Below are 25189 nucleotides of genomic sequence, written 5' to 3' on the forward strand. Positions count from 1 at the left end.
CCACAGTCATTGGCACAGAAAGAGTCCTGGAACTAAGGCTCAGCCAATCTGTATATCTACTGGGCAGGAATGGGGGATTGTTCTGGAGTGGTCCTGCCAATTTGGGGAGGGAAATTGAAGTCAGGTGATGGTAATTTTGAGCAGGATCATGGAAGCCTAGCACAACCGGTGAGTAATACCAATGAAAATCATGATATGAATTCAGTCCTATACAGTTTGGACACAATTTTTACCTTTGCTTCTTAGTTTCACATATGTACAGCATAGAAATACCTGAGAAATAAAAGGCAATCAGAAGTACAATTATGCATAACTTTTTTACCATGAAGTTATGACAGCAGAGAATAATTAAACAATATACAATTCCAGACATTACCTGCCTTCTGCATTTTGGTAAATTTCAAATCCTTGGATGCTTTTACTTCCTCTAATGTACGAAATCCTTGCATGTACCATTTATCGGCAGTCTTCAATCCCACACCAAAGACACTGGTGAATAGCTACGATTAAATAAATGGTTAGCTGGATATATATATACTCTGCCATGCATCATCATTGTACTACACATTCATTGCTTTCACTTTGACAGTGATTTTTAAACAATTACATCAAGGTATTATAGGGAGACAAAAAGCTTTAAACAGAAATGCAACCTTTATCTGATAAGGTTTTACTAAATTAAAATAAATAACTCTTATAACCCTGTTCATGCTACTTTCGAAACTAAATTCCAAAGTTTTGTTTTGCATATAAATTAACCACAGTGATAAGAAATATTAATTACTGTAGTCCTCCTGATTTGCTTGCATGTATCCACCTTTATGCTGTATTGGTCTTAATAGCTACATAACGTGGCTAATGCTGAAAAGCATATACAAGTGGATTAGACTGAACACAATACATACATTTTTAAAACTTCAAACAAGATCCCAAACTTTCTATCTGTGGACAGGTGGCAGGCCTGCTACAGGAAGCAGATTCCCACTTTAATAGTTTATTGACCTCAGACGTTTCACACTTAACTTGTCTTATGTATTCAATCTCGATAAGTTTGAGGTTGCCAAATCTCGGTTCCTTACAGCTTGGGAGGCAGGGTGAGGTTGTGGGTCAGAAAGAGTAGGGATGCGTCCTCATAGTCCACCAAGTTATCCACTTGCCAAGCACTGAACCCCCAACCCCACCATTGAGATAACACCTCGCCCAGACCACAGTCAAAGATTCCTCACTTCCGGGATCTGACCATATCCTCTCCTCTCGATTTGAGAATCAAACTACTTCAGTCCTCCTGTCTCCTCCCAATAACTGGACCCCACACACTCTCACCAAAAAAAAACAGCAGGTTAATTTTTTTCTGCAGTGGGATGCTGGAAAAGCACAGCAGGTCAAACAGTATCCGAGATGCAGGAAAAAGCCCTTCATCAGGAATGAGGCTGGGCGCCTCGGGGATAGAGAGACAAATGGGGCTCCTCTGCCCCCTAGCATTTGAAATTTTCACCCTTGGAAAAAAATATCTTCAACTATCCACCTTAGCCATGCCTCTCATAATTTTATACATTTCTATCAGGTTGTCCCTCAGCCTCCGATGCTGTACTGTAAACAATCCAGTTTTGTCCAACCTCTCCTGATAGCTAATGCATTCCATCCCAAACAACCTCCTGGTTTTGCACCCTCTCCAAAGCCTCCACATCCTCCAACAGTGTGGTGATCAGAACTGCACACAATATTGCAAATGTGGCCAAAATTAAATTTTATATAGCTGCAATGTGACTTGCCAACTTCTTTACTCAAAGTCCTGACCAATGAAGGCAAACACTTTCTTCACCACCTTATCCACTTTTGTTGCTACTTTCAGGGAACTTTGGACTTGCACCCCAAGATCTTTCTGTATATCAATGTGCCCAAGGGTCCTACCATTTACTGTACATTTTTCTCTTGCATTTGACCTCCCAAAATGCATCATTTCACATTTGCCCAGATTAAACTTCATCTGCCATTTCTCCGCCCAACTTTCCAACTAATCTATATTCTGATATACCTGTTGATAACCTTCCTCACGATCCGTAACTCCACCAATTTTTGTATCATCTGTAAACTTACTAATCAGGCCACCTATATTTTCATCTGAATCATTTGTAAATATTACAATTTTTCTGTTCAACTGAATCCTGAGGCTGAGGAGAGGGTGCAAAACCAGGAGGTTGCCTGGGTTGGAATGCATTAGCTATCAGGAGAGGTTGGACAAAACCGGATTGTTTACAATACAGCATCAGAGGCTGAGGAACAACCTGATCGAAATGTATAAAGTTATGAGAGGCATGGCTAAGATGGATAGTTGTACAGAGGTGAATATTACAGATATTCCAGCACTGCTCCTTATGAAACACCACTGGTCACACACCTCCAGTCAGAAAAACACCTCTCCACAACTACCCTCTGTCTTCTATGATCAAGCTAATTTTGTATACAATTTGCCAACTCACTATGTAACTTAATCTTCTAACATCAACAATATCTTCCAACAATATTTCATCCTCACTAAAGCTCAACACTGGAGCCCACCAGTGGTGCATACTCAGTCCCCTACTTTACTCACTGCACACCCATGACTGTGTCGCCAAATACCAGACTAATGCCATTTACAAGTTCGCTGATGACACCACCATAGTTGGTCGAATCTCAGATGGCGATGGAACAGACTACAGACAGGTGGTAGAAGACCTGAAAAAATGGTGCACTGAGAATAACCTAGCTCTCAATGCCGGCAAAGCCAAGGAACTCATTATTGACTTTCAGTGGGATGTTACTTATGCCTCCCTACACATTAACAGCACAGAGGTGGAACAAGTGGAGAGTGTCAAGCTCCTGGGAGTGGTCATCAATACAAGCTTTCTTGGACTCTTCATGTGGATGCACTGGTTACAAAGGCCCAACATCTCTTCATCAGACAGCTGAGAAAATTTGGCATGATGGTGAGTACCCTGGCTAACTTTTATAGGTGTGCCATTGAGAGCATTCTATCTGGATGTATCATTACCTGGTATGGCAACTGTACCATTCAAGATCAGAGACGGTTACAGAGAGTGGTGAACTCGGCCCGGGCAATCACACAGGCCAACCTCCCATCTATAGAATCCATCTACCAGGCTCGCTGTCAAGGAAAGGCAGCCAGCATTCTCAAAGATCCATCCCACCCTGGCAATGTTTTTCTACAGCTTCCATCATTGGTGAGAAGGTACAGAAGCTTGAACACAGGCACCAGCCGGTTTCAAAATAGTTGCTACCCTACTGTTGTTAAAATACTGAATGGACTCACAAACTCTTAGCATTTGCCTGTACCTGTGTTTTTGTTTTTGCCGCTGTTTACCTATTATTTATTTATCTATGCTATTTAGCTCTGTGATCTGTCTGTATTGCTCGTAAGACAAAGCTTTTCACTGTGCCTCAGTACACGTGACAATAAATTCAATTCAATTCAATTCTTCTGGACCAGCCTACCATAAGAGACCTGGTCAAATGCTTTACTAGTAAAGCCCGTTTATCCAACATGCACTGCCCTACCCTCATCAATCATCTTTGTTATTTCCTCAAAAAACTCAAATCAAATTTGTGAGACAATGTGTCCCCTGCATAAAGCTATGCTGACTATCCTTAATAAGTCTACTCTTCTCCAAATGCAACTAAATTGTGATCCTAAGAATTTTCTCCAATAATTTCCTAACCACTAACATAAGGGTCACTGGTCAATAATTTCCTTGACTACCTCAGTTGCCCTTCTTAAACAAAGGAGTAAGATCTGCTATTGTCCAATATTCTGGAACTTTGCCTGTGGCTACAGAGGATACAAAGATCTCTGTCAAGGCTTATGGAATCTCCTCCCTTGCCTCCTTAGTATTCCAGGACAGATCCCATCAGGCCCTGAGGACTTAACTATTTTAACGTTTTTCAAGACACCCAACACCACCTTTTTCGTCATATTGATGTTGCCCAGAGTATTGATGCACACCCCCAATCTTACCATCATTCATGTCCTTATCCTATAACATAACACGTGGTCATTACACAGTTTATCCATCACATACCCCATTCACTACAAATCCCATCTATTAAATGCTTTGACCATCATGCACAATGATCATTATACAGCCTGACTGTTACACCCCTTATCCTTTAAGTGCTCTAACCAATACATACTCTGACTATTACATGTATTGAAAAGCGCAGCAGGTCAGGCAGCATCCAAGGAGCAGGAGAAACTATGTTTTGGGCATGAGCCCTTCTTCAGGAACCTTCCCTGCTTCTCTTCCCTGCGCTTTTCCGCAACACATTTTCAGCTCTGATCTCCAGTAACTGCAGTCCTCACTTTCTCCTATTACATGTATTGCCTATTACACATGCTGTTCAATATACACAGTGGACATTTGTACATTCTGACCAATAATCACTCTAGACTGAAACTTACTGTTTTTTTTGACTAAGTTCAAATTGTGTCAATCTTTTTGGAGAGATTCTCTTTATAGGCCTCATCGTATCTTACCAAAATCACCTTATACTTACCTACCTCACCCCTATGACATCTCCCTACCTCCGATTCCTACCCCACTTTATCTTGCATCATTCACAGAACAACTGGTCACTCGGCAGATATCCCAGCATTCCCTTGACCTGCACCATCTTCAAAAGACCATAATATATCCAATAAGTGCTGTTAGTTTGGAGTTACCCTGCACATTTGCCCTGGACAAGGCAATCAAGGGGTAATTGGCAACCTGCTTTATGGGCAGGGTTATGGAGGTCCTTCTGGACAGGGTAATACAGATACTGGATTTCCTTTCCAGCCCCAGCCCCAGCAGTGGAGGCCATGACACCACTCTGTGGCAGCCTGGTGGGGGACCTCCACCCAGTTTAAGGCTATATGCCCATAATTATAGAAAAAATAAAAGTGCCATCTTCTCTCCAATACCTAACAGTCACTCTATCTCTGTTACTATACTCACCTCCCACCAAGACCCATGCTCTACTCCTCTCTCTATTACCTGCAACATCTCCCCACTCACCCTGAACCACCCCAAACCCCAGACACCACAAACCCTGCATGCCCTCTGGGCTGCCTACTCACTCGCTCGGGACACCTCCACAAATAGTAAAAACTGTGTCATCTACTTTGGAATAGCTGCCTCTCTCTCACTCCATGATGGAGTATGTTAACCATCGATCATCTCACCCCTTATGAGGATAGAATTTTGACTCTGACCAAATAGTGCCTTGTCTGTTACTGGAGGCTTCCCTTGACTCACTGTGCCAAGACTCCCTGAGAGAAGGCTTTCCTGCCTTGGCTTCACTAAAGCCTCCTGACAATTATGACAACTTTCATGGCTTTGAGGCAGGTTTTGGTTCTGAGCTAAACAACATCTTAAGACAGCAGTAATATCAGCCTAGTATCTCTGACTGATAGGGCCAAGTTCACAATGTCAATGCAGGACAGCGAGAAAGGTCACCTCAGAGTATAATGGGACCTTGATTAGATGGGCCAATGGACTGAGGAGTGTTGGATGAAGTTTAGTTTAGATAAATGTAAGGTGCTGCATTTTACAAAGGCAAATCAGCGCAGGACTTGTACACTTAATGGTAAGGTCCTGGTGAGTGTTGCTGAACAAACAGACCTTGAAGCACAGGCTGATAGTTCCTTGAAAATGGAGTCACGGGTAGATAGGAAGTGAAGAAGGCATTTGGTATGCTTTCCTCTATTGGTTTGAGTATTAAGTATATGAGTTGGGAGGTTATGTTGTGGCTGTACAGGACGTTAGTTAGGTCACTTTTGGAATATTGTGTGCAATTCTGGTCTCCCTCCTGTTGGAAGGATTTTGTGAAGCTTGAAGGGGTTCAGAAAACATTTACAAGGATATTTCCGCAGTTGGAGGTTTTGAGCTACAGGGAGAGGCTGAATGGGCTGGGGTTATTTTGCCCGGAGTGTGGGAGGCTGAGAAAGTCACCTTATAGAGGTTTATAAAATCATGAGGGGCACAGATAGGGTGAATAGGCAAGATCTTTTCTCTGGGGTGGAGGAGTCCAGAACTAGAGGGCATAGATTTAAGGTGAAAGGGGAAATATTTAAAAGGGACCAAGGGGGCAAAACTTTCATGTAAAAGGTGGTGTGAGTATAAAATGAGCTGCCAGAGGAAGTGGTGGAGGCCGGCACAATTACATTTAAAAGGCATTTGGATGCGGAAGTGAGAAGGAAGGGTTCAGAGGAATATGGGCCAAGAGCTGGCAAATGGGGCTAGATTAATTTAGGTTGGCATGGATGAGTTGGGCCAAAGAGTCTGTTTCCATGCTGTACACCTCTATGATTTTTTTTTTAGATTAGATTAGATTACTTACAGTGTGGAAACAGGCCCTTCAGCCCAACAAGCCCACCCCGCCCCGCCGAAGCGCAACCCACCCATACCCCTACATCTACATCTACCCCTTACCTAACACTACGGGCAATTTAGCATGGCCAATTCACCTGACCTGCACATCTTTGGACTGTGGGAGGAAACCGGAGCACCCGGAGGAAACCCACGCAGACACGGGGAGAATGTGCAAACTCCACACAGAGAGTCGCCTGAGGCGGGAATTGAACCCGGGTCTCTGGCGCTGTGAGGCAGCAGTGCTAACCACTGTGCCACCGTGCCGCCCACATGAGATGCTCCTGCAAGCGGGCATCAGAGCCGCCCCGCATTTGCCACGGGACTATGCCTACATCGGTAAAACTATAGGAATTCATTTTGTGTTTTAAACGGCAGCCGCAGCTTAAACCCACAGAACTCAGCAGCTGCCGGTCTGCCCACGTGACCGGGAGATGGGAGCCAGAGGACAGATCAAATCCACACTAGGCCAGACACTAACCATGACTCATAGCCAAACTCCGGAGCTAATTAATATGGAGACCCATCTCCTAACCAAATCAAGAGACTGACTGAAACACATCCTTACACATCCTGTATCAATAAACATTACCGATTGTTGAACCGCACTCTGGGCTCGGACTGATAAACTTCTGGACAGGTTCCCCGCCCTTAAGCCTCGGCACAATAACGCTGAATTTTGGCACAGGCTTAGGTAGATGCAGATCTGCCACAACCTTCACAATAGGGACATGGCCGGCCTGGTCCGGACCAAACTCCTGGAGAACCTGTGGTCCAGGCTCCAGCCCGCACACCAGAATGGGTCCTGGTTGCGAACAGGAGGTTGCCCTCGCCGACCTCAAGGCTGATGTCAGCGAGGCGCTCGGCCATACACCGGTCGACTGGAACTCCATTGTGGGTATCACTCAGAAACCTGGGGAGGGCGCCCAGGAATATGGGGTCCACAAGTTTTAGACGTTCCGAGCGGGGTTCCCCACGCTGATAGGCAGAACCCCGCATTCGTCCAATTATACAACGAAGGCCTGAGCCCCACGCACCAGGCAGTCCTACGGACGGGCCTGGTGCCCTATGTCACCTTTGCGGAGCTTGAGAACTGGGCCATGCCACTTGACAACCGAGCGGCGCCCGCCGTTGCGGCAGTTTCGACGGACGTTTGCTTCCGCTGCAAACGGACGAGGCACCGCAAAGCCCAGTGCCCGCTCTCTTTCCGACGCCCCTGGGGTCTGGGTCCGAAGGAGGGCCAGCCACCTTTACAGCCACACTCCTCGCACCCCCACAACCAGGATCGCCCCAGACAAGGGGTCAACAGCAACCCCAGCCCCCACAAACCCCACAGCACAAGTCCGAAACCCACCGCCCCCGACTGGGATCAACTCAGTCGGGACCAGCTGCTCGAGCTTTTACAGCTGCTCGCCCAACGCAAAGACTGAGTCGCGTCGGCCCCCGTCCCAGGAGCCGACCCCCGTATCTGGGTTTCCGCATCGCTAGGGGGCCGCCAATGCAAGATTTTGATCGATACAGGGGCGTCGGTCTCCCTCACTGACCTCGACCTTCCCTCAACCCACCACTCCATTTCCATTAAAGGGGTTGGGGGAAGCTCGGTTATTGCACGCCGAAGCGAGGCCGTCCTCCTAGAGGTAGACAACATTTTACTCCCCGTGCATTTCTGGGTTTGCCCAAACTCGGAGGGGACAAGTATGGGTATCGACCTCCTGGGCGAACTGGGGGCGGTGGTGGACGCGTTCCACCGCCGCCTCCTGTGGTCATCCCGCAAATTTCACAAGAGCGCCCACGAGGGTAGATGGATGCTCACTAAATCCGTCGCTGCGTTTGCACCCAGTGTGCCCATTGCCCGGGGCTGGGCAAAGGACGGTGCCTTTGGGGCCGTCTGCCAACTAGTCCCGGAGGTGTGGGCCACGAGCAAGCAGGACTGCGGCCTCGTCTGCTCCTCTCCTGAGCGGATACCCGGTCCCATACACACCCCGCACCGACAATACCCGATCAAACCTGAGGCGCTGCGCGCCACTGAGGCAATCATTGCCGAGCTCACCCAGCACGGCATCCTGCGCCCCACAGTGTCCACCACCAACTCCCCTATATGGCCAGTCTGGAAGCCGGATGGGAGCTACAGGCTCACCATCGACTACACAGCACTCAATAGGATCACCCCCAAAGAGCACCCTATCGTAGCCAGCCCGACCACAATCTTCAACGGCCTCAAACCCTCACACCGGATCTTTACGGTCTTGGACGTGGCGAATGGCTTTTGGTCCATTCCCCTGCACCGTGACTCACAGGACAAGTTTGCCTTCACGCTGTGGGACAGACAGTATACATGGACCCGCCTACCGCAGGGCTTCCACAACAGCCCTAACATTTTTCACAGGGTCATGAGCCGGACCCTGGAGGGGTGCGACCTCTCCCCCTTCTCGAGCACCCTCCTACAGTATGTAGACGACCTTTTGATCGCATCCATGGACACTCGCCACCACCTGGGAGCCCTGGCCGCCGTCCTGCGGACCCTTGGCCAGGCAGGATTCAAAATAAGCCCCACGAAGGCCCAGGTCAGACTGGCTAAAGTCCGGTACCTGGGATGCGACATCAGCCAGGGAAGTAAGACCCTACCCCCCGACCACAAGTCGGCCATCGCTGACATGCCGCGGCCGGACACAATCAGGGGAATCTGCCACGTCTTGGGGCTTTTTATCTACTGCTGCTCTTTCATTGCACATTTCGCCACTATCGCCGAACCCATTCAGCACCTGGTGAAGGGGGGCAGGCCAGGGGTGGAGAGGGTGGTATGGGGACCCGAACAGGACGACGCTTATTCTAAGTTAAAGTCCCATCTCCTCAGCGCCTCGGCCCTGCGCCTCCCCGACCTATCAAAGCCCTTCCACATCTTTTACGGCCTCGAAGGGGGGGTTTTACAGCGCTGTTGTCACCCAAACCTCGGGCGACCACATGAGACCAGTGGGTTACTACTCCACAATGGAGTCCCCGGTTGTGAAGGGCATGCACCGCTGCGTGGCGGCGCTGGATTGCGCCACGTGGGCAGTCCGGGTGTGTGAGCTGGTCACCATGTCCGGCCAGATAATTTTACACACTAGACACACGATAGTCGAACTCCTGAATACGGGCCGCCTCCGGACGGTCAACTTGGGAGGTGGTTCTCCTCCCCCAGGACCAGTCCATTCAGATCGTTAGGGACACAGGGCCAAACCCCGCCGACGGGATTATCACGGTAGGGAAGCCCCACCATTGGCAGGCCGCCATCGACTCGGCGGAGGGGGACTGCATGGCCGACAGCCCGGTCCCTGATCCCGATCTGACCTTGTATGTGGACAGCTCACGTAGGCTTGTCGAGGGGTCCTACCAAATGGGATGGGCGGTGGTCGACCATACCGGGGCCACCCGAGCACAGGGAACAATGGGGGGGGGGGGCGACACCTCCGCCCAGGACGCGGAGCTGGTCGCCCTCACCACCGCACTCCGCCTGGGAACGGGCAAGCGGGTAAACATCTTTACCGACAGCCAGTACGCCTTCGAGGTAATCCATGATTACATGGCAGCGTGGAGCCGCCGGGGCTTTATTACGGCCGGCAGTGGCCACATTAAACACGAAAATATGGCTGCACGCCTCCCCCTGCTCACCGTGGTGGTGAAAATCAAAGCACATCAGCGGGCCACCACCGCTGAACAGCTAGGGAATCATTGGGCCGACCTGGCCGCCGCGGGCGCGGCGCTACCACCCGCGCATGCAGCACCAGCTACTGAGATCCGGGACGTGAACATCCTGGACGTCCAGAATTGCGCACAGCCCAGAGAGGTAGAGGACTGGCTGGCAAAGGGCGCAGCCCGCGGTCCCGATGGAGTGTGGCGGCTCGGCGGCAGGGTCGTGGCCCCCGCGGCCATCAGAACGACCTTGATGCAACTACACCACGAGCCAGACCACGCGGGCCGCGACGGAACGCTTGCTAGGCTCCAGACCGACTGGTGGTGGCCCGGCCTCGGCCACAACATGGCCAAACACTGCCGCCGATGCGTGGTCTGCGCCCAGCACAACCCGGGGCGGCCCCTGCGCATTCCCCTGGCGCACCAGCCACGGCCCAAGGGGCCCTGGGAGAACCTCCAGCCCCCTACCCTCCAGCCGTGGCAAGAAGTATTGCCTGGTGATCGTTGACCACTTCATGCGCTGGGTAGAAGCCTTCCCTACACGGGACTGTACATCCGCCACCATGGCCAGGGTGCTGGCCTTCAACATCTTCCCACGCTGAGGGGGTCCCCCTCCAGATTGACTCGGACCAGGGCATGCACTTCACCGGGCGCGCAATGAAACTGGCCTGCCGCCTCCTAGGAATCAGACAGCGCTTCCACGTCCCGTTCAATCCCCAGAGCTCCGGGATGGTTGAGCGCATGAACCGGACCCTCAAGGCGGCAATTGCGAAGGCGATCGCCGAAACAGGTAAGGGCTGGGTGGACGTTCTGCCCTGCATACTGATGCGCTTAAGGGCCACCCCAGGCCGCTCCACTGGCCTCACCCCCTTCGAGCTCATGACGGGGAGGGCCATGCGACTACCAGAGAACGTCATGGTTGGGGGGGAAGACATGGCCCCCGTGAAGGACAGGATGACGTGCTAGATCGGGCAACTGGACGTGCAGCTGCGGTCCCTTAGACAAACTGCGCGCGACAAGCAGGACATTAGGGACCAGACAAAACTGCAACTGCATCTGCCCGCCCGACCCCTTCCCGGCGTTGGGGACAAGGTCCTGGTCAGGGCGCCCCCGACCGGCCCGGCTTCGCCCCCTGGTGGCTGGGACTGCACAAAATTATCCTCACCAGCGACACTTGCGCCTGTGTCGACATGAAAGGGAAGGGCAGATGGATACTCTGGTCCCAGCTTAAACCCTTCCCTTAAGCCCCGAGCGGACAGACACCCCTTTTGACTTGACTCTAACCGCCTCCTTTTTCTCCTTACAGCGCGACGGGCGGACCGGTCCGGGGAGGCCTGCTCCTATACACACTAACCCTACACCCTTGGTAAGGGTGCCTCTCTCTCCCTCTCCCTCTCTTCCCACAGATCATGCTTCACTGGTACACCGCTCTCCTCCCTGCTCTCCTCTTCGCCCTACAACTGAGGCCTTCTTTCCCCGAGATACATGACAACTTCTACCGCCTTCAACGTGTCCGACGCCATCTGTATTCCTGTAAGGGACAAGCCCGAAGAGATCGACGCGTTCTACAACGCCTGGCTGGAGGTCCTCCCGGGTGTACAGACACTCTGTTTATTCTGCACGTCGGAGCATGACCCGCGGCCGACCTGCCTCCGGCGTGCTGAGGCGATGGACTTGGGGGGTTGCATGTTCGGGACAACGTGTGCCGTGCCGGAGGACCTCGCCTCTGCCCCGGCCTTTGATGCTTTCACTTTACAGGATCTGTCTGTTTGCGGGTATTATGAGCCCACCAATGCCGCAGTAATCTCCTTGTATTTGTGCTTTCCACCCACCCCAACCACACCACCCCCGGCCACGACTCCCGAGATATTGCCGTGCCCCTCTCTGGGACCGGGTCCGCGGGGGGACTGGGATTGTGGGATGAGGGAGACGCCCTTTATGACAACTGTGCTGGTCAATATATCGGACATCCAGGTAGTGGACTATTGCACACAGCACAGGTACGCAACCTATACGCCGTGATGGGGAAGGAGGTTATAGAGAGGGCCATAGATGCCATGGGAGCAACCCACTACCAGACCGACATACATAACACACACACACACAACGACACAGACTGGACATAGTCAATGATGCTCTCACAGGACTCAACACAGGGACATCCGTAGTAAACTCCCTAGACATCCAGGGCCTTAACAAAAAGATCGAACAGCTAAAAAGGGTAATGAGGGACCTGCTACAAAGGTCTCTCACAAATCAGGCAGACCAAGCATTCCTGGGGGAAGAGGGAGCATACATCCAGCTCGACGGCATTGCAGTCCTGGAAACACACGCCCACACCATTAACCACCTTATAGACCGGGAAAGAGAAAACACAGCCCATATCCACAAGGGGCAGCTGTGCCATGTGTATGGCCTGTGGATGGTAGCCCAGATCCGGCATAATCTTGACCACGTCCAAAGGGGGGAGGTGCCCGACTGGATTGACAGCGCCAAACTGGCCTCACTCGCGAGGCGCTCTGGGCCGCTCGACAGCCGGACTCTGAAGGGTATGACCAGAGTATACCCAGTGATTCCCGACTGTGAGGTCAGTGAGGCGACAGGAGTAGGGATTGTCCTCCTGATCCCCGTGGTCACCCCAGGGTCGGGGCCATTTCCCCTGTTTCACATTGAGAACATCGGAGTCATACGGGAAAACGCTTCCCTCAAATATCGTTTAGCTCACCACACAGCCATATCTCGAAACGGCGCTGTGTATGGGGTGCCGCTTATAGGCTGCAAACGGAGGGGGGCAATTACCATCTGCCCTCACCCCTTACGAAGGAGTGAAACAGCGGAATGCGGGTTCAACCGGACACAGGGGTACACCCAGGAGATCGAACCCACAGGCCTCCACTTCACTAGGGCGGGGTATGGTGGAAGGGGACAGTATTGTGTTTCCATTCTTGAAACCTCATTTTGGTGTAACGGACAGCAGTGCCCAATTCCCCAGCACGAGTTCTGCTTCACCCCCAGGCGCCCGGTCACGATTGGGCAAGCTCACATCTCAGGGATCCGACAACGGAACCCCGAGCCCATGCAAACTACTGACAAATTCAGGGACACACTCAGGGAATATCAGGAGCCTGAACAAGCCCCCATCCCACATTTGGCCGAGGTCTTACGGGAGCTTAGGACCCGGGTAGGACACTCAGTGAAACTGTACCACCAGTCGCAATCACATATAAAGGACCTAGAGGAGGACACAGAGACAGCTCTGCAGTCCCAGGGCTGAGCACAGAGGGTGTGGGATTGGGGCCTAAACGTAAACATACATCCTTGGATCCGAATCATCTCGCACACCATTGTAGGCATACAGTTACTGCTGGCTCTGGCCTGGCTCCTGGTGGAGTGTCACTCATGCCGTCAGCACAAGAAACGAAAGGCCAGAAAGACCATGCTCCACGCCATAGACTCCTGGTGGGCGATCAGGCACCACGGGCTCACAGGGCTCGAGTTAATGTAACCATCTCCCGGGACTATCCAAAGGCCCCATGACTGCAGCATGACGGCCGGCGGAATGTACCGGGCGAGGATCTGACTTTCAAGATATCGGCATCGGGGATGTGGATGTGTCCAACCCCTTGCCGAAAGGGGGGACTGCAAGCGGGCATCAGAGCCGCCCCGCATTTGCCACGGGACTATGCCTACATCGGTAAAACTATAGGAATTCATTTTGTGTTTTAAACGGCAGCCGCAGCTTAAACCCACAGAACTCAGCAGCTGCCGGTCCACCCCCACGTGACCGGGAGATGGGAGCCAGAGGACAGATCCAATCCACACTAGGCCAGACACTAACCATGACTCATAGACCGAAACTCCGGAGCTAATTAATATGGAGACCCATCTCCTAACCAAATCAAGAGACTGACTGAAACACACCCATATTCATCAATACAGAACCATCCTGACACAAAGGACAGGCATCCACCAGACAGGAACGAACAGACTAATACACACCAGCACCCCAAGGGAACAAAGGGGGATGCTGGCCTCCAGCCTTCACAGAAAGAGACAAGCAGATAGTACCCGGACCCGTTTCCATAATCCAATTAGCACCCTATTGTGTGTACACTGCAACTCTCCTGGGACGGCAGGAAACCCACCATTTGCACCTACTCCAGCGATGATGGGGAACTATCATCCCATTCATACTCAAAATCCTCACATCCTGACAAAGAAAGGTATATAATGTGTAGCAGCGCGCGGGAACAGCAGAACAGCCGAGATTCGGACCTTGGTTGGTCTCTGCCGGTGTTACTGTATCAATAAACGATACCGATTGTTGAACTGCACTCTGGGCTTGGATTGATATCATTTCATCCGCACTAACACTCCTAATGTCGAGACGATCCTTACCAGAATTCTGATCGTATTCTGCAGCACACCTTGCCATAGACTACAATGCTCACACCCTTAGACAATTCCCCCCTCACTATTACAAAATTTGCCCATTTAACAGTTTTCCTATTCCACACTTTGTCCTCTATAGTGACACTCTGACAATAACACAGCATGATATCTATACAGTCTCACTCTACCATGTTCTGACTTCACATACTCACTCTAGACTTTGCCAAAACACACAACTGTTACATGTTCTGACAGTTACTACCCCCCCCCCCCCCCTCCTCCGCCGCCATTACATCCACTAGCCATCACAGACGTGGCAATTACACACTCATTCACCCTGATTGTTAAACACACTGACCATTACACATCCTGACTTTGACACACCCTGAGCTCTACGCAACATTTTGCAGCGCGTTCAATAGACCCCTATTACATTTCCTTAAAATCAAAATAGGCCAGAGAACCTAACTTGTCAAAGTTTAAAATGTCTCCACAATGTATCTGCACTAACTTTGAATGCTTTGGGCTTGATGTACTGTTACCTCTTACATCTGCTTACCTTTCTTGCTTTGTACTTCTCATCACATTGCAAATCCTCAACCTTCGAGCTAACTCCATCTTCCAGTATTTCCTGCATGAAAACATGAATTACATTGTGATACACTTTGCAGGTTTCCATACCTTAGCCCAGATAACATATCTCACAGAGAGTTGGGGTTTTGTTGAGACAGCTGTCTTGAAGTTTATTAACAATGCTAACTATTTACACTGCTATAGTACAGACATACATAAACAATCTGGGCTGTACTTTCTATTATTACTGCACATTATACACTCACATACAGCTAACTGGCGGAACACACTTCGTTCATTACATTATATAGAGAGAGTGACAGAAGAAGATACTGTTGTATTGGACATCACTTTTCATGTCACATACATGTCTGAAAGGCACAAGCCTGTCTGGTCTAGAGTCTCACTTTGTACACATAGCAAGACCACCACATTTATACGAGCTGAAATTCTACAAAGGTGAATCAGTATTACTGAGTTGAAAAATTTGTTCAAAAAAGCTACTTAATTAATGAATTAACTGTAATTGTCTCTACAGTAGGGAATTTGTACATCCCTTACTAAGACTGAAAGAAACTTAACTTCAGAGGCAAGTTGCAGTAAAGTACTAAAAGCAAACCACCCCCAAGAGGGGGTGGAGCCTTAAAACTGGAGCTACGCCATGTGGATGTTGAGAGCAAGGACTTCATCTCTCAAATAATTTTGGAAATCTAGATTGTTTTTTCACTTAAATAAACTGTTGAGTCTGGATAAATGTCAAACTTCTAAACTGAAAGATTTTAAAAAATGTTTTAAGTATACAAAAGCAAGGCATATAGTTGGAGTTAGGTGAAGGGAGAGCTAATAGCTAATGGTAGAGCTTAAATGGTCTAACTCTGTAACTATTCTCAGCCATTGTAACTTCACCGAAAATCATATTCATGCATATTTTTCCATCTGTGCAAGTTGCACCATTGAGGCTTTGAGGAAATTTTGGCATGCTTTTCATGCAGATCTTGCCCTATCTAGGTTTGGAGGGAAAATTAATATTAACAAAGACATTGTAAAGTTATAAAGTTAATCATCTCCATTTCATGTGCTTGACATTAAGAAATCATAATATGTATTAATTACTCTTTCAGAAATTATTATAATTAATTCAAAATATCCTCTTCACAGTCTTGTACCTCAATTATGGCTCTTGTCTGGTCTCCAAAACAGGGTAGTCCCTCCAAGTTTGTCATTTTGCTTATTGTGAATGGAAGGGACTTTAACAAGGAAGTTGCTCTTGAAAATGCAACGTGGGCGCCATCATTTTCATTAAACTCAAAATTTTCTGCCAAAATATCCAGTGCATCCTGCAGAGAAAAAACTGTTTTAGAAATCGGCAATGCTACCTTGCAAAATACAAAGACACAGAGATAATTCGCAGACTAATAGCATTTTGAAGTGAACTGACATTGATTTTTATAATTTTCCAAAAATCAAATTTGAGATTTCAAAGGAGAAATTGGGCCCAGTAGCATCCAGTTCTTTGTGCGCTACAAGTTCCATACAGCTACATAATAGGGCCTGTAGATGCACTGTTTTCAGGCAAATGTTATTAGAATCAATATTGCTTATGGTGTTTGTCCTCATGTGTTGGACACAGATTGGGTGTACCTGGAGCAGGAAGATCATGACATTAAAGGGCATGAATGCTAGTTTGATGTCAACATGACCATTTTAGAGGTCAGTACTCCAGCTCACCCCCTCCCTTAGCCCCAAACATGCTAAAATGTAATTAAACAGTAGAAAGGATTCCTATGATAATTCTATTGAAAGGAATTGTTAAAGTATTTTAGATTGCAAGGTGGTTGGTATTCTCTGTTAGTTACTTTGATTCCACAAGTGTTAGGTGTTTTCTGTGTTTTAAGTTGCAAAGGTCCACAAGGGAGTAATATAATGGATGTTGAAAGTGTTTTTGCTCTGATTTCAAGGTTTATGCACCAATCAGATTCCCCTACACAAATACGCACCAGCAAGCATCCCATTGGATCAATTGTTGGGAAAACCCATCTGGTTCACTATGTCCTTTATAGAAGAAAATCAGCCATACTTTCCTGGTCTGGCCTACGTGTCACTCCAGACCCCAGCAATGTGATTGAATCTTAGCTGCCCTCTGGCAGTTAGGGATGGGTAATAAAAGCTGACCTAGCCAGTGTCACCCATATCTTGCAAAATGCCATAACTTGCAAAGAGCACAAGAAGCAGGAAATTCTGCTAGAGGGGAGTGAGAAAGAGAGGGAGCTATTCACAGTGTTCAGGAAGCAGTGATCCTATCTGAATCTGAGTGAGGAATAATGATTGACAGAGATGATGGGGAAATGCGTGATGGGAGTGTGGTCATTTGTAGCTGGAAATAAGCATCATCAATATTCTATGCTTTAGGATCATGATCCAGCTAAATGCCTATTCACCTCACTGTCTTAACTGCACACTGCTTCACACCCTCTAATTGGTGCCCCAAGTAAGATTGCATAAGTGAATGGCCACGAATCATCAGTAAAGTCGGGAGCCACTTTTCATCACAGTCTCAGAAAATCTTCAGAAGTGATGTTACTCCGTCCACTAGAAATTGAGAAATTAGAAATTCAGTCGGATTGGGTGGACATAAATAACCGCAAACTTGTCATCCATCAAAATGAAATATTTTCATTTTGAAGTATCAAAAGCTTTTCTCACTTTTCTCTGGTTGATAATAGTAGAATGGGTTACGGATAAATTACAAAAATAAGTTGCCCTGTCTGAAGTGTATGGCTCTTTTCAGCATAATGACTACCATCAGTTCTCAAAACAACACTTTGTCATTCTAGTGATAAGCTAGTTATTTTAATAATCATTTTTTCCACACAATATCAAAACCTGACAAGGTGAACAATGTTAGAGAACCTTTTGATCTAACAGCAGGCAACTATCAAACAAACATTTATCTTTCAATTCAGTCATGTTGTCATAAGAGCTGGAGTGTATGGATATTGGAGTCACAACTCCAACAGTGTCCAGAATGAAAGCATTTGTTTAAAAATATTTGCAAAATTGTAAGATAAATTATTGAGCATATGTGTTTAATTTTCATAAATAGTTTTTGCTGTACTTATGCAATCTTCATAATACAATCATTGTGCTCGGTCCAACACAACTCTCTCTTGGGACACATTAACTGGCTTTTAAAATAGACAACCACAAGTAACATTGCAGGTCATAATCATGACTATACCTACGGCAGAAACTGCTTATCAAGGAGAGGTCTGTGATTTAATTCTCAACAACCAAAATGCAGTCTTGCACTTTCATCCTTTTTCATAAAGAGCTGTTAGTTACAACAATAGCACCTGGGCTTAACCAATTGCCAAGACAACAACTTTATGTGTTAGCCTATTTATGCATGGTTTCATTTTAGATATTCTGACCGTGTTATTTCCCAAATCAAACATTGGCCATGTTGAGGAAATGTTTTTTTGAGCCTTAACCATTTCTTAGTGACCTTATGTCTTCGGTGTCTTCATTAGGCAGGAGCTAATTCTACTGTCTGATTCATACCAATTTTGTTACGACTTTTCTCATTGTCTCAAACATTTTGAATGGCTATTATTAAACTATAAAGAACCTTTCATGAACTCAATCCCAAAGCTCTTCATAGCAAATTAAGTATTTAAGAAATGTGCTATAATGTAGGAACAAGACAGATAACTCATACACATGGTCCCATAAACAACAGAGATAATGGTCACATAATTTTTTTTCAGTGACGTTGATTGTGAGATAAATATTGCCAAGGATAAAGTTCAAAGCACCCCCAATCTCTTTTTTTGAAACAGTCTTAGGATCTGTTCACCTAAGAGAGTAGGTATATCCTAGCTTCTGTTTCAGGTTTGATCCAAAAAACAGCATCATAATCTGTGCAGTCCTCCTTTGATAATTCAGGGAAGTAACAGTTGAGATTATAAACTCAAGTCTCTGTTATGGGAATTGAGCCCAATGCCTTTCAAATCAGAGGTGTGAGCAATTTTGCACTGAGCACTTATCACTATTTTCCTCAAGAGAAATTTATGATGCTTTCATTACCATTAGTTTGTATGAGGAATTACTTTTTAAATCCTGTCTCAGCTACAGTTTCAGACAAAGCAACAGTTCCTTAGCTTCCACGTCTGGAGAATGGCATATCACTTAGGATATCTGAAGATTCCACTTCTCAAAGGAAATGGGGATGGCCACTCAGTGTAATGGCTAAAGCTTGTGAATGTTTGATTAACTATAATACTGGAACCATCTCAACCATTGTGGGGTGTGACTTTCTCATATGTACTGTCCTGTTTACTTGGAGAATGAAGTAATATACAGACAAAGAAAAAATTCGTCCAACAACTCAATTTTCTAGCCCACTTTGCAATAGGCAGCTAGCATTCCCGATCATAAGAAGCAGGAACCTTGCTCAAATATTTAAATTAGGATTTTTTGCAGGTCACAGTAGGATCTTATGCTGGATGAAGACTTACAGGCTTATGGTTGCCCACGATTTATGTCTGACTAGATGCTGTTGCCTTCCAAACCATCCAACAGAATGTTAACTACTGTGATCAGATCATTTCTTGCTGTACATTGTGCAAACTCATGAAGGGCCCTAAGTTAATCACTCTTGGCTCGGAAAAGTGCCCAGTCCACCTAAGGTTACTCCAGAAAGGTATCGCTAAAGTTTGAACAAGGTTGTAGGTAAATTGTTTGAGGTGATTAGAAAAGATAAGATTTATGGACATTTAGAGTTTTGTGCGAGGAATAGTGTGTTTCACAGGCTTGATTGAGTCTTATGAGGAAGTTATCAAAAGATTAACGTTGGCAGAGCAGTAGACATTGTTTATTTGGATCTTTGTAAAGCCTTTGGGATTCAGGGTGAACATGCCAATTGGATACTTGGCTTAACGGCGGAAGACAGAGAGTGATGGTGGAGTATTACTTTTGGGACTGGAGGCCTGTAGTCAGTGGTGTACCACAGGGATCAGTTCTGGGTCCTCTTTTGTTTGTCATTTATATAAATGATTTTAATGAGAATATAGAAGGCATGGTTAGTAAGGTTGTGGATGACACCAAAATTGGTTGTCTAAGATTACAAAGGGATCTTGATCAAATGGATCAATGAACTGAAAAATAGCAGATGGAGTTCAATCTGGATAAATGCAAAACATTGCAACAAACAAGGGTAGAGCTTATGCAATTAATGGTAGGGCCTTGGGCAGTATTCAGACGTGTGGTACTGGAAAAGCAGAGCAGGTCATGCAGCATCTGAGGAGCAGAAATGTCGATGTTTTGGGCATAAGCCCTTCATCAGGAATGTGGGGGTTGTTGGAGGGGGAAGGCAAGGTGGCTGAGAGATAAATGGGAGGGTGGTGGGGCTGGGGGGAAGGTAGCTAGGAAGGCGATAGGTAGATGAAGGGGGGGGTGATATGTCAGAGGAGAGGGTGGAGTGGATAGGTGGGAAGGAAGCTGGACAGGTAGGACAGTTCAAGAGGAAACTGGTGAAATTGACATTGATTCTGTGTGGTTGGAGGGTCCCAAGGTGGAAGATGAGGTTTTATTCCTCTAGGGACCGGGTGACGGGGATTTGGTGGTGGAGGACGCCTAGGACTTGCATGTCCTTGGCATTGTGGGGGGCGGGGGGAGTGATGTGTTCGGCCACAGGACAGTGGGTTTGTTCAGGACGTTCCTCCAACCACACAGAATCAATGTCAATTTCACCAATTTAATCTCCCCTCCCTCCACCTTATACCGGCACCAACCTTGCAACATGGCACCAGTCTCTTGAACTGTCCTACCTGTCCATCCTATTTCCCACCTATTCACTCCACCCTCTGCTCCAACCTATCACCATCAACCCCCACCATCATCTACCTATCATCTTCCTAGTTACCTTCCCCCCAGCTCCACCCTCCACCCATTTATCTCTCAGCCCCCTTGGGTACCCCCGCAGCCCCCCACATTCCCACAAAACGTCTACTCTCCTCCTCCTCAGATGCTGCCTGTCCCTCTGTGCTTTTCCAGCACCACATTTTTTGACTGTGATCTCCAGCATCTGCAGCCCCCACTTTCTCCTTGGGTAGTGTTGTAGAATATGGGGTACAAGTACATAATTCTTTGAAGTTTGCATCACATGTCGACAGGGTGGTTAAAAAGGCATATGGCATGCTTGCCTTCATTGCTCAGTTCTTTGAGTATAGGAGTTGGAAAGACATGTTGAGGCTGTACAACACATTGGTGAGGTGTCTTCTGTGACAAGTTCTGGTTGCCCAGTTATAGGAAGGATATTATTAAGCTGGAGAAGGTTCTGAAGAAATTTAACAGAATGTTGCCAGGTATGGAAGGTTTGCATTATAAAGAAAGACTAGATAGGCTGGGGTTTTTCACTGCAGCATAAGTGGTTGAGAAGCGGCCTGATAGAAGGTTATAAAATAAGGTAAGATATAGATAGAGTGAATGGCATTTGTCTTTTCCCTAGGAGGGGGAATCTCAAGACTAGGGGGCACATTTTTAAGATGAGAGGAGAGAGATTTTTAAAAATCATGAGAAGCAAATGTTTTACACAGGGTGGTTCCCTTGTGGAATGAACTTTCTGAGGAAGTGGTGTATGTTGGCACAATTACAACATTTAAAAGACATTTGGATAGGTACACGAAGAGGAAAGGTTTGGAGGGATAAGGGGCATGAGCAGGCAGGTGGGACTAGTTTAGTTTGGTATTATGTTTGGCATGGACTGGTTGGAATGAAGAGACTGTTTCCATGCTGTATTACTCTATGACTCTATAAAAGGTGAAACTAGTGATTCTATGTGGCAGAAACACAAGTGGTTCTTCCCAATCAGAGGATGCTGCCATCAAGAGAAATGTATTTTCTGCCAATCACACAATCATTAATGTGTATTGTGAATATCAGTGCCAGCATGGTGCCAGTTATGTAGACCACATATCCCCAAAATATAGCAAATCACATCAGACAACATATCTCTTTGGTTGTTCACAACAAGCAAGGTACTGACTAGACCAAATCAGCCCACAACACACTTCTCAGTATTTGATGTGATTCTGCAACTGGACAACATTTAGTAGATAATCCTGAATGTTAACAACTAAAGTGACAAACAATTTAAGATTGTCAGTTTGGTTTGCAGCATAATACATGAACTGGAAGCTACATAAATTAATACACTTAGTGACAAAAAGGATATTGACACACACTTAGTTTATTTCAATGCAACAAGATAGATGACAGTTTTTCACAGGTTTATTTTTCAGGGCTATGTCCTGACCAATCAGTCAACCTGCCTGGTTTAAAATTTATTCAAAGCTTAGCTGTTAATTATCAATCTTCATTAATTGGTGCATAGTCCATGCCAACACCTCACAATCCACTTGCTAAACAACTAACACTCTCTTCTCATGCAGGAGAAACGTTGGCTATCCCCTTAAATTAGAAAGAATAAAAGGGCAGAGCATTACCAACAGAATGACTGCAGAATTTGAGGTGCTGCGGGATCTAGGTGCTCTGCATGGCTCACAAAACATTAGTTTGCAGGTACAGCAATAATTTAAAAGGCTAAAATAATGCTATCATTTATCACAAGAGGAATTGAACATAAATGTAAGGATTTTATGCTTCTGTTATTCAGATCACATTTGAATACAGTGTACAGTTTTGTTCTCCTTACTTAAGGAAGGATGTAAACACATTGGAGGCAGTTCAGAGGAGGTTTACTAGATTGAAACATGGAAAGAGTGGGTTGTCTTATGAGGAAAGGTTGGACAGATTGGGTTTGTTTACAATGGAATTCAGAAGAGTGAAGGGTGTCTCAATGTAAAAAAAAGATTCTGAATGAAACTGTATGCAATATATGTTAATGTCCTCGAGGAAGAAAGCAAATGTCTTCTGGCCAAATTTGCAGATGATCAAAAATAAGTGGAAAGGCAAGTTGCAAAAGGGAGCTATAGAGAGATCTTGATAGGTTAAGTGAGAGGGTAACAAATTGGCAAATGAAGTATAATATAGGAAAATGTGAACTTGTTCACTTTGGAGGAGAGAACAAAAGAACATTAATAGTTAAATCAAGAAAAATAGCAGAAAGCTTAGGGTACTCATGCATGAAAGCTTGGACACAGGTACAACAGGTAATCAGATTAATAGAATGTCTGCCCTTACTTCCTGGGGAAAGGAACATCAGAGTAGGAAAGCTTTACTATAACTGTACAAGGTGCTTGGGGGATCACATCTAGAGCTCTAAAAGCAGCTTTGGTCCCCTTGTTTAAGATATTGTTTAATTGGAGGCAGTTCAGAGAAGATTCACTAGGATGATGCCTGGAATGGAGATATTGTCTTATAAGGTTAAAGAGGTTGGGATTCCACTCACTGGAGTTTAGAAGAATGATAGGTGATCTCATTGAAACATATCAGATTCTTTAGGGACTTGAAATGCTGACAGATTGTTTCCCTTTATGGGGGAGTCCAGGAAAGAGGACAAAATCTCAGAATAAAGACGTGCTAATTTAAGGTTGATATGAGGAAGAGTTTCTTCTCTCAGTGGCTTTAGAGGCTTTGGAACTCGTTGCCACAGAAGGCTGTGGGGACAGAGACCTTGTTTTTATTTAAGGACGAGATGTATAGATTCCTGATTAGTAGGAGGATCAAGGGTTAGTGGGTAAGTGGACATAAGGAATGTTAGATCAGCAATGATCCTCTGGAATGGCAGAGCAGGGTCCAAGAGCTAAACAGCCGACCCTGTTCCTATTTCTTATGGGCTTACGAGCAGTTTTAAATAAGTGGACGCGGCAATTATGTTTCCTCTTATGGGTCAGTGCAGAACTAAAAGACATTTCCTTCAGCCCAGGAATGCTCCAATCTGAACTGCTCCAGGTCTGGCTTGTTGTATATCCCTGATTTGAATTACTTCACCACTGAAGGTTATATCTTGATTTGCCCAGGATGAACGTTCTGCAATACATGTCTCCAGCTCTTTCCCTAACTTACCTCCTTTAAGATACTCCTTATAAGTTACCTCTTTGGCCAAATGTTTGGTAATCTGACTTAACATTCCCTAATGTGATTCAATATTTCTTTTATAATGTTCTTCTAAAATGTCTTGGACCATTTTATTGTATTAAAGGCATCACATAAATTTAATTTGTTGCTACTACATTTAGAGGTTTGTGTATCTGCAACCTCTGTTCACTGCCTAATACCCTATTTCGACACATTTTGGAGGGCATAGTGATGGTGAAGGAGTCATTAGTGTTAAGGGGGCAGCAAGGATCGGGGGCATTTAGGGTAATGTGGTTACAGGGATGAATGCTTGGAGGGGATGGCCAGTCATGATGATGATGGCAGCTAGCTTGTGTGATAGCCATAGAGGTTAACCGTTGGGGTGCCCAGTGACCATACTGGGGGAGGGATGAAGTGGGACAGAGTTCCCTTAAGGCTGGGGTGGGGATTTTGTGATCACTGGGAGATTTGGTGATTGGTGCGTGTTTGACATTTTTTACATTTTAAGATCTCAGCTGACCCAACCTTACTGTTTCCTTGAAGATTAACATGACATCCTTTGCCTCAGGCCATGGCAAGATGATCAGCGACATTGTTACACATCATTGATCATCCTTAATATTTAACTGGAGCTCAAACATATGAGAAGCTTGAGGAACATTTTGTAAGAAGTGCACTCAATCTTAAATTAAACCGAGGTATTGTTCCTCCTTTACTTGAATGTAATTGGAATTTTAGGCTTCCGATTTAAGTTCTGCATTTGCATTTACATGCCAACTACAGTCTTCAGTAGATGTGCAAACAATGACAGCTGATATTTGATCCGGTAATTACTTGCCATATTTTATGACTGCAGGATCTTACAGCACCTTTTCTTGGCATGTATAAGCGGTACTAAATGTATTCTGAAATGTAACCCAGCATGCAGATTGCACAAAAGAAAAGAGGAAATAAATAACAGTGTTGATGAGTTTTTCTAACATGCTGAAGCGTGTCGCGCACTGGGAGTGCAAAAAGTTGTCTCACACTCCGCATTTGATGAAAAACGTAGTACAGTCATCATATTAATTGCAGTTAGCATTCTCACTTGGTGTCTGGCTTCTTCA

The 25189-nt window shown here is 46.4% G+C and overlaps 1 protein-coding gene across 1 annotated transcript in view; it reads right to left on the reverse strand.

The window, feature by feature from the left end:
* The window catches only part of dntt (deoxynucleotidyltransferase, terminal), a 271547-nt gene that overhangs the window by 182545 nt on the left and 63813 nt on the right, over positions 1-25189 (reverse strand). Inside the window, exons 4-6 of the mRNA XM_072557695.1 lie at positions 16211-16381; positions 15031-15102; positions 377-500 (exon numbers count right to left, since the gene is read on the reverse strand). Of these exons, the coding sequence (XP_072413796.1) occupies positions 377-500; positions 15031-15102; positions 16211-16381 (367 nt within the window). The remainder of the gene's footprint in view (positions 1-376; positions 501-15030; positions 15103-16210; positions 16382-25189) is intronic.

The sequence above is a fragment of the Chiloscyllium punctatum genome, chromosome 38 (assembly GCF_047496795.1).
Source record: "Chiloscyllium punctatum isolate Juve2018m chromosome 38, sChiPun1.3, whole genome shotgun sequence".
NCBI lineage: Eukaryota > Metazoa > Chordata > Chondrichthyes > Orectolobiformes > Hemiscylliidae > Chiloscyllium > Chiloscyllium punctatum.